At 44.1% G+C, this 15,791-nt stretch overlaps 1 protein-coding gene across 1 annotated transcript in view; it reads right to left on the bottom strand.

Annotated features, from left to right (window-relative positions):
* Positions 1-3,564: 3,564 nt before the first annotated feature.
* Positions 3,565-15,791, bottom strand: part of pid1 (phosphotyrosine interaction domain containing 1) — a 119,712-nt gene continuing 107,485 nt past the window's right edge. Inside the window, exon 3 of the mRNA XM_080186499.1 lies at positions 3,565-5,801. Within this exon, the coding sequence (XP_080042625.1) occupies positions 5,328-5,801 (474 nt within the window). The 3' untranslated portion in view covers positions 3,565-5,327. The remainder of the gene's footprint in view (positions 5,802-15,791) is intronic.

The raw sequence follows: 15,791 nt of genomic DNA, 5'->3' as shown, positions 1-15,791 counted from the left end.
GGCTGGACACGGGGAGGCAAGCAAAGGGTGCGGGGGAGAGGGTTGGACAGTATTGGGGATGGGCCATGAAATGGTGGATAGTGGAGTGAAGGCTGGACATGGGAGGGAGGTGGAGGATAGAAGAGGGTAGGGTGGAAGGGTAGAGAAGAGGTTTGCTGGGAGGCAGGCGGTGTGGCTGTCTGGGGAAAGAAGAAGCTGCTGGGGCAGGAAAGGAGGCAATGAGGGTGCAAAGATGTGGGATAGTGAGAAGGGCCTTCCCTGTTGGGCCTGGGAGTCCTGCGGCTAGCTGGGGGAGGGGGCTTTCTAGGCACAGACAATAGGAGAGCGGTGTCCTGGAGGGTGGGGTCAGCGCTGCCAACAGTGCGGTCATGGAATCATAGAATCCCTACAGTTCAGGAGGAGGCCATTCGGCCTATTGGGTCTGCACTGACCACAATCCCAACCAGGTCCTATTCCTGTACCCCAAATATTTACCCTGCTAATCTCCCTCACATTAGGCTCAATTTAGCACGGTCAATCAACCTAACCCAAATATCTTTGGAGTGTGGGAGGAAACCAGATCACCCAGAGGAAACCCACACAGACACAGGGAGAATGTGCAAACTCCACACTCCTGGGGTTTGAACGGAAGATGATTTGATTTATTATTGTCACATGTATTAGTATACAATGAAAAGTATTGTTTCTTGTGTGCTATACAAAGCATACCGTTCATAGAGAAGGAAATGAGAGAGTGTAGAAAGATGCTGAGCAACAGTGGGAACAGTCACAACGGTCATCCTTAGTTGCCCTAGATCAGAGGGCAGTTGAGAGTCAACCTTATTGTTGTGGCACTAGAGTCATATGTAGGCCAGACCAGATAGGGGTGGCAGATTTCCTTCCCTAAAGGACATTAGTGAACCAGATGGGTTTTTCCGATAATCGACAATAGTTTCATGGTCATCAGTCGACTCTTAATTCCAAATATTTTAAAATTAAGTTCAAATTCCATTATCTACTGAGGCAGGATTTGAACTCATGTCTCCAGAAGGTTAGCTGAGACTTTGGGATTAATAGTCTAGTGATAGTACCACCAGGCCGTCGCCTCCTCCAGAGCTGCTTGCTGCAAACACTTTGCTTAGCTTTAAATACATGTGGCAAAACAAATCGGATAAGAATGAGGTCACTCACAGGTTTAAACCATGGCATGAAACAGTAGAAGATTAGGATCGTTTTGTTATCGGTTACTCTGAGCACTTCTTATCTTGACGTAACCCTCCATTTAACCTTGACAAGCCTGGATTTACCTCGCTGCAGCCACTAATTGGAAGCAGATGAGAGATATCTTGATGGCAGCCATGGCTGATCTCTCGTTACCAGAGATTTCAGCAGAATTGGTGATAACAACAGGGTAGAATTCCTGTGTGGGATCTCCCAATTCTCCATCCTTTCTCAGGGACGTTTACCAATCCTTCTGCGTTCAAGTTGTTGCGGGAGATTAGGAAAAGTTCCAAGCCACCATTTTGAGAATTATCTGGCCCAGTTTTCGGGTCTCTTTTCCCGCAGTGATGAATTTCTTCCTGACGTTGCAGACAACCCATAAGGAGCAAGGGGCTTGAGATGCTTGTGTGCACTATTTCAATTGAGTATTGCTTCATTAAAATAACGTGTGATTGCTGAAACCTCAACCCTTATCAATGCAGAGTCCCTAATTCACTCCTGTAGCACTGTAATTGAGGAACCTGCATTGAACACATAAATGTGAAGATGGCCATTGCGATTATGCATGCCTGCTCCAAACTCTTCTGCAGACTTTCATCTACAGAACTACCCTCCCCCCAGCATCAATCTGGATGTCTCCACCATGTTACTGAAGTCAGTGACACCCTCATTTGCAAACTGCCTCCTGCTCCAATCTGAAGTAAAGATTTTGTGTTTTATTATCTGTGTCTGCTCCAGCCTTACTGAAGGGGTAGAATCGCTATCACTAATAATATTCTCTTCAATAGTAACTAAGTTTCCGCTTCAGTACTAATACAGAATCGTAGAATCCCTATAATGCAGAAGGAGGCCAATCGTCCCATCGAGTCTGCAATCCCACCAGCCCCTATCCCCATAGCCCCACTGAGTGGCAATTTATCATGGCCAATCAACTGGACCGTGGGAGAAACTGGAGCACCCGGAGGAAGCCCATGCAGATACGGAGAGAACATTCAAACTCCACACAGACAGTGACCCAAGCCAGGAATTGAACCTGGGTCCCTGGTGCAGTGAGGCAGCAATGCTAACCACTGTGCTGCAGTGCCACCCCATTATAGAGATAAGAATAATGTAGGTATGATTCTATAGATAATCATATTATGTATTAAATGTAGTGTCAATTCATTGACAACTCAGTTTTGGGTCCTGCAGTATCCATTACTCTTTTGGATCGTAGAATCCCTGCAGAAGCAGCCATTCAGCCCATCAAGCCTGCACCACAACAATCCCACCCAAGCTCTATCCCCATATCCCCATGCAAATACCCTGACATTAAGGGACAATTTAGCATGGCCAATCCAGCTAGCTTGCACATCTTTGGAGTGTTGGAGGAAACTGGAGAACCTGAAGGAAAACCGACGCAAACACGGGGAGCAAGTGCAAACTCTACACAGTAACTCACGGACAGAATTGAACCTGAGTCCCTGGTGCTGTGAGGCAGCAGTGTTAACCACTGTCCCACACTTACAGATTGACAGCGCAAACAAGCTGACCAAGGGACAGGAGGGTGAGAACTCTGATAGCCGCAAGGTGATAACCACAACAGCAGGTGTGGGTGTTTGGCTGGTGTAGCCATGTAATGCATACCTTATTAGTAATTAATCATTATAATTAGGCAAGCACAAAGAGGCTGTAACTAGTTAACTATATTCATCTGACATAAATGAAGTCATCAGAACTATTAGCTGTAATTGGATATCAATGACTTCAGGACAAATGTGTACTTGTGATTAGTGTATGCCAATTACTTGTAAGATAAGCAAAGGTATAATTGTGCATGCCATGTACTGTTCATTAAGTCTGTACGCCACCTTGTGGAAAGCAGACTTCCTTGCTATAGCTTGAATAAAAGGCCAGTTTAAAATTCTGCAAACTTTGTCTGGTTTATCAAGGGTGTGAAGTATATGTTTGCCAGATAGTGGCGAAAGTCTGTATCATCACCCACTAAACCCATGCTCTGCCATTCTCTCACGCCAAGCAGGAACCAACGCTGGGAGATTTAAATTGTGTTTGGGAAATCTCCCAGGCCTCACGCTGTGGGGAACTGGATAACCTTCTACAGCCCTTAGAATCTCACCCCAGGTTGAAACCGACCCCAGGATTTCACGATGAGTCCAAATATTTATACGAAACCAAATTGAAATTTCTCTCACATTTCCGATTTTGCTCAGTGAGGGTGATGTTATAAATGTAACCTGTGGTGAGGAAAACATGGCTGCTGCCTCTCACCTCCGCACCGGGGTGCAGATTACGGCCCGTTACAAGTTTATTGATGGTGTGGCTTACATTACTAGCTATAAAAATAATGACCTTCTACCCAATCCGCACCATGTAACAATTTATTGTGTAACTTTACAAGTGCAGGTAACATACTTTTAAAAACAATCACACACTAAAATAATCTTGGTTAACATGCTTTGATGGCAGAGTGATGCTATTAACATTATTTTTCTAAAAGGACAATTGACATGTACACAAATGTTCAGTTGGTTGGAAGCCATTCTGCTGGTTGTTCATTTTGCACACATTACGGTGATGGCTCATTATCCCAGTGTAGTCTTAGCTTTCTGCCGCTAACTCTCCATTTCTTCCATGCATCCAATAACTAGCCTCGTCGCATCCATTCTGTGGAGAATGGGAATTTCTAGCTCGCTTTGGAGGTCATTCTTGTTTTTGCCCAACAGTTGGCGGGAAGGTAAGGGTGGAATAATCGAACGTGAAGCAACTTACTATATCAACTGGATTTTACTCTTAATCACAACTCTCTCAGGAATTGACATCATACTTATTGACAGAAGAATAAAGTAATGGGGTGCTCTGCATAAGAATACAAGAAGGTGGGAATGAGGGGTGACAAAGGATGTGGAGGGAACAGGTTGGATGATCAGCCATGATCATAATGAATGGTGGAACAGGCTCTTACAGCCGAATGGTATCCTTCTGCTTCTATTTTCTATGTTTCTAACTTAGCTCCTGAGTTGACATCTTCTTTAAAGGGTTTTTTGTGTAGGTACAAAGATCTGAAAGCCAGTATTTAGGTAAAAATGTTTAAAACTAAGGAAGTGTTGGAGCTTGAGAACAGCAACCTCCTGTTAACTTTCCATTTGTGGTTATAAACAGTGTCTGATCTGTACAACCTCTCCTAAACTGAAGTGAGCGGCCTGCAGTGAGCAATGAGAAGCAAGAATATAACAAAACAGCTGCACTGAAACATTTGGGAACAGTCTGTATTTTCCTTAAAAAATATATAAAATTAACAATACAATTTTGGAATGCTTGTAAACAGACTTCCTTGTTTGAGCTGGCTGTGGATTTTCATCATCACATTTATTCCACTGCTTTCAAAAAAACAACAACTTCTGATTTGAAGTGAACATGTGGCAAGCCTCCACATTTACAATCAAATACTTCCATATGGTTTTCACAGTTGATAATACACACGTACCGATTTGTTTTAAAGATTTAAACATTACATTTTTAATACTTACATTTTGAAATATATTTTATAAAAATGGAATATATCTTTACATATATTGTAGCTTATATGTTGGTAGAAATCTATGAAGATAGATCCATGCATTTCTTTTTTTTAATTATGTTGATGTACAAATCTTGCCAGTTTGGTTTCTTTTTATTCAATCTGATTGCAATTTTTTCCATTCCCTTTTCCTTAACTGTTTTATTTGTGTGATGTTCCTTCTGAAGTTAAACATCAGTTTAATTCTTGGCTGCAGTGAGGAAGTTAACTGTTCCATTAGTTTCGTGAATTTCATCAGGTGAATTATGAAGAGTTGCCGTAAGTGGACCTTACTAACCACCCTTTTGGGAGTCAGAGAGCTTTGCACTCACAGTGGCAGCATAGCAGTCGTTTTAGATCTTAATGCAACTATTTTAATAATGTGTAATCCTTTTTTAAAAAAAACTTAATATATGGTGTCACTTGGCTAATTTGGCAAGCTAACCAACCAAGGGTTCATTGGCATTTCATCCTCAATTAGTTCCCTTCATTCGTTTCTCTCCATTGGCCAGACAATCTCATCAATAGGCCAGACTTCAAAGCTGATTCTTAATTAATCCATTGCCCCCGTTCAACCATCGTCTGACGCTGCCGACTCCGCTTCCTCGGAGGAGCTGCTGTTGTGGATTCTCCCGTCGCTCTTCATGCTGCTGAAGGTCTTCTTGAAGGCCTCCATCATGGTGTATGCTAGTTTTTTGGCTTCAAGCTTGCTGCCGCATTCCACCGCATGGCAATCGATCTGGTAGGACAAATCGTCATTGATCTCCCTGTATAGCCACGCAAAGATGTCACTGCTGACGTTGTGATCCGCGGTGCAGTAGGCAATGCGCGCCACCTGGAATGTATCCATTTGAATCGTTGCCTCTCCTTTTGCATCCAAATGGTGCAGACGGACTTGGAAAGGGCGTATCTCTAAAATGGCGTTGGCGGACGATATATCCTCGTAATCCAGTGTCTGCTTCTCCCACAGCTCAATAACAGACTTTTCGGTGCAACCTGATGTGAACTGTGTCCCCCTCATGACCACTTTTCCCAAGTACCTCACCTGCGAATGAGAAAAGAATAGAATGCAATCAGTAGGATGACCAGGTACAGTGCAGTGAGGATCGGCTCAGTGGAAACATGGACATAACATTCTCAGCGACAGTAATTCATATATTGAGCTGTTCTACAGCAATTACTTTAAACCGACCACAAAATGTTCACCACTTACAGCAACGTCAAACGTGACCTAGGGGAAAATGGTTTACTAGAAGTCAACGAGGTACAATCAACGCATTATTACTGATCAAATGTGGGCTGCAATTTTGATCACTTCACCGCTCTGTTTTCGCAGTAGGAATGAGGTGGCAATGAGACCAAAATAAAAGGACCACTGCCATCCTGCTTGAGGCTTACCCATTGTCATTTTCAAGCAAACCTTAATTTTATAGAATTTATTTATAGAATCCCTGTAGTGCAGAAGGTGGCCATTAGGGCCCGTTGAGTCTGCATCGACCAGAATCCCACCCAAGCCCCATTCTCGTAACCCCATGTATTTACTCTGCTAATCCCCCCCGACACTGAGGGAGAATTTAGCATGGTCAATGCACCTAAACTGCACATCTTTGGACTGTGGGAGGAAACCGGAGCACCCGAAGGAAACCCATGCAGACACGGAGTCAACGTGCAAACTCCACACAGACAGGCACCCAAGGTCGGAATTGAACCTGGGTCCCTGGCACTATGAGGCAGCAGTGCCAACCACTGTGCCACCATGCTGCCACCTAGCCAGCCAAACCTGTCAGAAACATGGAATTCTCATGATTTTGAGTGCAAATTGGGCTGTTATGATCTTATTGTCATTCTAATGCAGTTAAATACGACACATGCAGACTGCTAGAAAAACCCGCTACACACAGCCGGAAATGGCAAGAACCAGCATCCCTTAAAAAGATTGGTGGAAAGAGCACTGAGAATAATTTAAAAATTATTTTGAGCAGCAGAGTATAATTTCCCTCTCTGCTCCAGATTTTCCTCTTCCTTCTTTCAATAATCTGTCATCTCCTCCAAGCTCCAACTCGTCACTTCAGGCCTTTGGTTGAAGCCTGTTTCCTGTGGATGGCTGTGTGGATTTCCTGAGTCATCTTCAAATGCAGAGTTGTTTATCAGCACTCGAAGCATATTGCCAGCTCGCAAGCTGGATGTAAATGAAGGCCAACAATCAAAATAGATCTCAGTGGTGATTGTGTTGCGATGATGTGCCTTGCCACCCGTCTAACTCCCATTAAAGATAAAAATCTGCCCTGTAAGCTCTGAGTGCTCCAATCTTAAAATTTATTTATTAGTGTCACAAGTAGGCTTACATTAACAGTGCAGTGAAAAGATCATTAAGTTGACCTTTCTCCACATCCTAGCTATGACTGTAACGCTACATTCTGCATTCTCTCATTTCCTCCTCTATGAACGGTTATGTTTTGTCTGTATAGCGCGCAAGAAACAATACTTTTCACTGTATGTTAATACATGTGACAATAATAAATCAGGTCAATCAGTGAAGTTAATCCCCTAGCTGCCACACTCCAGCGCCTGTTCAGGTACATTAAGGGAGAATTTAGCATGGCCAATGCACCTAACCAACACATGTTTTGGACTGTGGGAGGAAATTGGGGTAAACACACGCAAACACGGGGAGAATATGCAAACTCTGCTTAGACAGTGGCCCATGATGTGATGACCCATGATGACCCAAGCAGGGGATCAAACCCGGGTCACTGGCGCTGTGAGGCAACAGTGCTCACCACTGTGCCACCCTTACCTTACCTGAGCACTGGGGGGGTCAGAATGATGGTGGCCTGAAGAGTAAATATGCCTCCGTGTTCCACTGAAACAAGAATCAGATTCTGGCTGATAATGCTCTGTGAAGCACCTTGGGACATCATAAGTGCAAGATACAGAGATCAAAGTCACCTTGATTTACTGGAAAGCAACCCTAGCAATTCAAGAAAAGAAATACCCTTTGCTTGTTATTCTTCCTAGCTTTTTATTTGCCTTTCTCAATATTTACATTTTTCCTATTTATTTTCTCTCTCTCACTGTTGCTTTCTAGTCTTCGGTACGAGGATTTAAATCGAAAGAGGAGATTTCTGTTTAAAATGCAGGAGCAATTCTGTCTTTCATAGCTTTGCAAGCCCTGACATTTGTTACAGACAGACAGATCATGCAGACTGTGCATTATGCTTTCTATAGAATCTTCATGAGGGCCAGTTTTTGTCGTGGTGAGCTGTCGGTGAGAAGCCTCGCCCGTTGATCTCACCAAACTAAACAGATGTGACCAAATAAAGTGCCTAATCACCTCAGATTAGCCAACCTTACATAGGATCTGGCATCAGGTGGAGGATAAAGATGCTTGGTATTGTGTGTAACTGGGATACACCTACATGCTAGGAATGGGGAAATAGGCCGAGGGGCCTACTCCTGCTCCTATTTCTTATGGTCCTCAGGAAGCCATAAATATGGGCATCTGTAAAACGACAAGGGAATTTTGGCTGTGTAACAGGGGATGCTCAGAATGTCTAACAACATTGGTGGGCAGCACAGTGGGTGGCACAGTGGTTAGCACTGCTGTCTCACAGCGCCAGGGACCCGGGTTCAATTCCCAGCTTGGGTCACTGTCTGTGTGGAGTTTGCGCATTCTCCTATGCCTGCATGGGTTTCCTCCTGGTGCTCTAGTTTCCTCCCAGCGTCCAAAAATGTGCAGGTTAGGTAAATTGGACATGCTAAATTGCCCCTTAGTGTCAGGGCTGGGCTAAATGCATGGGGTAATGAGGATAGGTCTGGGTGGGATTGTGATCCGTACAGACTTGATGGGCCAAATGGCCTCCTTCTGCACTGTAGGGATTCAATGATCTACTAGTCTTCCTGTCATGGATTTAACCATGTTGTAGGATCAAACCCTGAAATCCTTTGCAGCCTTTCCAACTTAAATCAGATGCTTTTGGACTTACACACATGCACTTGCAGGAGTTGACACTAAAGAGTCATCAATCCAACTGATCTTCCTCTCTCTCCTGGGAGAATTGAGGTCCACCGTAATGATCCCAAAGGTGCCTGGGTGAAATCAGCAAACTCAGCACACACCAAAGACTCGAATTTGTGGGAACATTTATAGCTCAAGTGGTTCTAGTGCCACATCACATGGCACACATGCCCACAGAACCATCGCAGGAGGAATCAACACTGCAGTTTTAAAAGCATAAAGAATAAAATTGCAATTTTAGTAATGTCTTACAGATGGTAGAGCTATTTGTCTCAAAATGAAAAACACTTGGCCAGCAAATACAAAAGTCTCTGGTTGCTGTACTTGCATTCAACTGCACTCAGTCCTTAAGGACAGCTCTGACATACATAGATGCCTGTTGTCTTTTTTCTGAATCTTAAGTCAACACACCAGACCAAATAGATTAATCTTCCAGGTCTTTCATTATGTTCAGACACTGGAGATCCAAACATGTTATTTTTTTCCTTCAAAATGTACATGTTTGACATTTCTGCAATTTTAGGATCACAGGAGTGGTTCAAACGCGTGCATCAGAAACATTTGCAGCCTCCATGAAACCAACCAGCCATTAACAGCAGCTCCTGTATTTTTGCACTTCAAATACTTCCTTCTCCGGACAAGTTTCTGCATTGGATATAATCATTGCTAGGGGCTTATAGATGTCAAGAAATTAGGCCAGATCAGGAGAAAAATCATTAAATTCCAATTCACTTTTATAGAGCACGCAAAATGCATTTTAGTCTAAGAATTTAACATAATCTGCTCATTTTTAGTGTATAGAAATAATCTATTGTGATAGGATATCAATCTTATCCAATATTCCAACAATTCTGCCAACTAAATAATTCTAATTCATTTTTTTAAAAAGAGGATTTTCTTTTTATTCCTCCTTTAATGTAACAGGGGTCAAAATTGCATTGTGCTTTATTTAAAAAAAATTCATGAGATGTGGATGTTGCTGGCTGGGCCAGCACATCCCAAATTGCCCTTGAACTGAGTGGTTCACTCGATCATTTCAGAGGGTAGTTAGGAGTCAACCATATTACTGTAGCTTTGGAATCACATGTAGGCTATGCCGGTTAAGGACGGCAGATTTTCTTCCCCTAACAGACATTAATGAACCAGATGGGTTTTTTCAACAATCGGCAACGGTTTCCAGTCATCATTAGATTCGTAATTCCAGATATTTTTATTGAATTCAAATTCCACCATCTGCCGTGGTGGTCTTTGAACCTGGGTGCCCTGAACATTACTCTGGGTCTCTGGATTACTAACCCAGTGAGAATACCATCACGCCACTGTCTCCCCATGCATGCATTATGATAGTACCAGCAAAATAACCTTCCACTCTGAGGTAATGAAAACTTTACTGTACCATTACCATTTAATTATAAACAAGCTGCATCCATTTGATCTGGTCTTAACGGAGAAAGGCATACTCAAAATCTGCCATAACATTATTTAAGCTGCAGCAATGACACTAAGATTGCGGATATGCCATGCCGTGATCTACAGCCTTGGGAAAAAAAATTGCTTTGCACCTTTTTAATGACAAGCTACCCTTCAATATTCCGTATCCTCTCCAACTGCTGCAGTTTTTTATAGTTATTGCATTACTGCAAAGGCTATGGGCCCTGACAATATTCCAGCAACAATACTGAAGACTTGGGCTCCAGAACCTGATGTGTCCGTAACCAAGCTATTCCAGTACAGCTATGGCAATGGCATCTATCTGGAAATGTGAAAAATTGTCCAGGTACGTCCTGTACAGAAAATTCCACCCAGCAAATTATCGCACCATTAGTCCATCCTCGATCATCAATAAGATGATGGAATGGGCTATCAGCAACACAATCAAGCAGCACTTGCTCAGCAATAAGCTATTCACTGATGCATGGTTTGGGTCACTCAGCTCCTGACCCTATTACAGCCTCGGTTCAGACATGGACAAAAGAACTAAGCTTCAGAGGTGAGGTGACAGTGACTACCTTTGAAAGCAAGACTACATCTGACTCAGTGTGGCACCAAGGAGCTGGGGTAAAATTGAAGTCAATGGAAATCAGGAAAAATCTCTCTGCTGGTTGGAGTTATACTGAAGGGCAGCACAGTAACACAGTGGTTATCACTGGTTACCACTGCTGCCTCACAGCGGCAGGGGCCTGGGTTCGATTCCTGGCTTGGGTCACTGTCAGTGTGGAGTATGCACATTCTCCCCATGTCTGCATGGATTTCCTCCAGAGTGCTCCGGTTTCCTCCCACAGTCCAAAGATGTGTGGGTTAAGTAGATTGACCATGCAAAATTGCCCCTTAGTGTCAGGGGGATTAGCTAGGGTAAATACATGGGATTGTGGGGATAGGGGCTGGGTGGGATTGTATGCAGACTTGATGGGCTGAATGGTCTCCTTCTGCACTTTAGGATTCTATAATTCTAACACAAAGGAAGATTGTAGTGGTGGTTAGAGGTCAGTTTTCAGCTACAGGAGATCACTGCAGGAGCTTGTCAGCAATGTCCTAGGCCCAACCATCCTTAGCTGCTTCATCCATCACCTCCTTTCACTCATTAGTTCAGAAGTGGGAAGTTTGCTGTTGATTGCACAATGTCAAGCACCAGTTGTGGCTCCCCACAAACTGAACAGTCCATGTCCAAATGCCTAGGCTTGGTCTGACAAGTGGCAAAGTAACATTCCTACTAGGCAATGCCCATCTCTAACAAGAGAGAACCTTGGCACACAATGGGATTACCGTTACTGAATCTCCCACTATCAACATCCTTGGGGGGATACCGTTGACCAGCAACTGAACTGGACTAGCCATATCAATATTGTGGACAGATGAAAACTGGAGTTGAACTCTGTGTGTGGAAAGAGTTTGGAGCCAGTCACAGGGGCTGTTGGAAGCTGAGGCTGACTGCCTTGGTGTGCTGGAGATTTGTCTCAGTTGTAATAACAAAACAAAAGGCAACCCTCAAATCTTCACCCCCCCCCCACCCCCACCCCCATTTCCCGGTATCCATTCCATGCCAACCAATGCCCTCCACACGGCCCCATGACCCCTTATACTTACTTACAATATGTCCATGCCCATTCACCCAGTATGCACTCTATACAGAGCTAATAAACCCTATGGTAACAGCAGTTGGAAAAGCTTTAAAATGAGTAATTAATTTACAACTTTTGAAATAAAAAGCTGCTTTCTCTGGAGTCCTAGAAAAGTATCAACCATCCAGACATTTAACGTGTCACTATCAGAAATTACAAGCTCCTTACATCTCTTTATTTTGTGTAAGTAATCATTGTGCAATTGACAGAATAGATCAGCTGTCAATTAAGCAATGTTTTCCCAGAGGCACAGCTGTTTTATCTGGCCAATGGATGTCTCACCTCTCAGCCAAGAATGTAAAATAAGATGCCCCCAATCCCCCAAAAACCATGTAACTGCCATTGGTTGAAATGGAGGCTATGAGGGGCCATAAGATGTGGGTAGAGAGGCATCGGTTAGCACAGAAAGTATGAGGAACCCTGAAGAGACATAGATTGGCGTAGAGTGTATCAGTGGCCATGGAGAGGTGGGTAGAAAGACATTGTTGGCCATGGATGGTTTGAGGAGCATATGTTGGCATGGAGAATATGAGGGGTGAGTGAAAGGACATAGCCTGGATTGGGGGTATGGAGGGCAATGTCAGGTGGGTGCAGAGACATAGGTTGGCATGGAGAGTATGAGCAGCCTTGAGGATGAACGAGCAGAGATTCTTTTTCTGAAAGAACACCTTACCCAGGACCAAGCACAACCACTGCCTCTCCCCCCATTCCCACCACCCCATCCCTTTAACTCTGTACATTTCCCATGGCTAATCCACCTCACCTACACATCATGGGGCACTATGACTGTGGGAGGAAACTGGAGCACCCAGATGAAACCCACACAGATATGGGGAGAATGTGCAAACTCCATGCAGTCATCCGAGGCCAGAATCGAAACTGTGATAACCACTGTGCCACCATGGACTTGGCCAGATTGGGAGTGCAGAGTCTGGGTGACCAGCCTGTGCCAGCTGCTCCCTAATCCCTCCCTGTGAGAGCTGAGTTTGCCGGGAATCCCAGAATCGGGTGCCAGCCACCAACTTTAAAGGTCTGTGGAGTCTCCCGGACTTTACAGAAATCTATCCCTGGGCCACAGGGTGTCAAGCACTGTGAAATTGATTTGGACAGGTCTCTGTGCAATTTTAATATCCAGTTGATCAATACTTGCTGGTCTGTGTGGTCACATTCAGCAGGGCACTTTACTGTTTGTCGTTAAGCAGAATGGATGTTATTGATTTTACTCATTGAGAATCAAGAGTACAGGGCTATTAATGTCAGAAATAATATAACTGCGCTTGATAAAATGCGGCACAAGATTAAATATTAGAAATGTGTATTTTTGTCTATTTGCTTGGAAAGCCCCACTGTTTAAATGTTTAAAGTCAAGACAGCAACAGAGGTGGGGATTTAATGTCCCTTCTGGAGGGAGGAGGGAGGGATGGAGTGGCCGTATAATTGTGAGCCATATCACAGTGCCATTCCTGACAACTACCCACCCTCCCTTGAGGCACCGTGTGGCCTGCCCACCCTCGGCAGATTGAGGCCCTTGCGTGACCAATTAATGGCAATATAAGGGCCTCCTTCCACACCACTGGGAGTTTACCCTCAGTGGGAGGGAACACCCCCTTCTCCCCGGGCCCTCTCCAGCCTGGCCCCGGCAAGACCCTCCCTCGACTTAACCTTCGCATCAGCTCCATTAACCATCAGTGTTGGGACTGGGTGCAGTCTCAGCAATGGACCCACTAATACTTATACAGAGGAAACCCACGCAGGTGCAAACACCACACAGTCACCCAAGGCTGGAGTCGAACCCGGGTCCCTGGCACTGCGAGGCTGCAGTGCTAATGTGTTCCAGCTTCAATCTGGTTAATACAAGTTTTTTTTTCCTCCTGACATCTGTTGAGTACAGAAATTTCAAAGCTACTTCCTCAGGTTGTATCTTGCACATCCCATTGCCTCAACTAAAGTATTTAAACCAACCAATAAGCACAATATCCAAAATTATGCTGCAATTTATAAGTTTCTACAATGACCTGACTTCTTAAAGACTGATCCTCATGCTATCTTTAAAGAGACGCTGATAATGACACTCCATACTTTCATTTGGTGCCCGACAATAAACAAATAGAGAATGGAGCCTTGACTCTTGTGACATTTCAGCAGTTTCTGGCCTTGTCTCTGGCTCTCCCACGTTTCATCCTCTAAACGCTTCCATATGTTTCTGTACATATGCTGAGAATTACTAGCTGTGTAAAACCTACTTCTGGAATACATTTTGTTTTCTGGCTATGAAGTAAATGTGGGAAAAATATGGGATTTCTGAGCCCTGATTGTATTCATCATTTCTTGCTGTGCTCACTGCCATTGATCCCATGATTTCCCTATAAAAATAGTTTGGCACATTCCTTTTTTAATAGAATATCTTAAATTGTGCTTTACTATGAAGGCAATTTTGTTGTTTTAGATTTATTGCTGTAACAAAAATTGGCCATGTGATTATTACATATTTTAATAGCACATTCCATTCTCATTCACATTCCATACCAGTCTAGACCATTAAAGTCTTCCTTTACAGGAAGGTTTCACAAAGTCATACAGGGAAAATGCAAATGTATGTGTTCCAGTGTGAAGGTAACACGCATGGATTCTCCAGCCATGAGGAAATCATGAACTCTGTGACCACTTTTGTAACAAAAGCATAATACTGTGGATGCTGGAAGCTGAAACAAGCTCTGACAGGGGGGTCATCCAGACTTGGATCATTGGCTCTATTCTCTCTCCACAGATGCTGTCAAACCTGCTGAGATTTTCCAGCATTTTCCATTTCTGTCTCTACCTTTTTTTTTAGAACATAGAACATAGAACATTACAGCGCAGAACAGGCCCTTCGGCCCACGATGTTGCGCCGACCAGTTACAAAAACAATGACCCACTAGCCTATACCAATCCCTTTTCGTCCATAAACCTATCCAGAGATCTCTTAAACGCCCCCAAACTAGACGCATTTACAACTGCAGCAGGCAGGGCATTCCAATCCCTCACCACCCGCTGGGTAAAGAACCTACCCCTGACATCCGTCCTGTAGCTACCCCCCCTTAATTTAAAGCCATGCCCCCTCGTGCTAGCTTTCTCCATCCGAGGAAAAAGGCTATCACTATCCACCCTATCTAAACCTCTAATCATCTTATATGTTTCAATAAGATCCCCTCTTAGCCGCCTTCTTTCCAACGAAAACAACCCTAGATCCCTCAGTCTCTCCTCATAGGACCTCCCCACCATACCAGGCAACATCCTAGTAAACCTCCTCTGCACCCTCTCCAATGCCTCCACATCCTTCTTGTAATGCGGGGACCAGAACTGCACACAGTACTCCAAGTGCGGCCGCACTAGAGTACATAAGAACATAAGAACATAAGAAATAGGAGCAGGAGTAGGCCATCTAGCCCTTCGAGCCTGCCCCGCCATTCAATAAGATCATGGCTGATCTGTCGTGGCTCAGTTCCACTTTCCCGCCCTCTCCCCATAACCCTTAATCCCCTCTCTTATCAAGAACCCATCAACCTGCTTCTTAAAAATATTTAGCGAGGCAGCCTCCACCACTTCAACGGGCAGAGAATTCCAGAGATTCACCACCCTTTGAGTGAAGAAGTTCCTCCTCAACTCCGTTCTAAACCGCCTCCCCTTTATCTTGAGGCTGTGCCCCCTAGTCCTACTGTAGTGTACAGTTGCAACATTACACTGCGACTCCTAAATTCAATCCCCCTACCAATAAACGCCAAGACACCGTACGCCTTCTTGACAACCTTATCTACTTGATTCCCAACTTTCAGGGATCTATGTACACACACACCTAGATCCCTCTGTTCATCCACACTATTCAAAGTCCTCCCGTTAGCCCTATACTCGACACATCTGT

This window comes from Carcharhinus amblyrhynchos, chromosome 3, assembly GCF_965287045.1.
Source record: "Carcharhinus amblyrhynchos chromosome 3, sCarAmb.v2.hapA, whole genome shotgun sequence".
NCBI classification, from domain to species: domain Eukaryota; kingdom Metazoa; phylum Chordata; class Chondrichthyes; order Carcharhiniformes; family Carcharhinidae; genus Carcharhinus; species Carcharhinus amblyrhynchos.
This window is presented reverse-complemented; position numbering and strand designations above follow the sequence as displayed.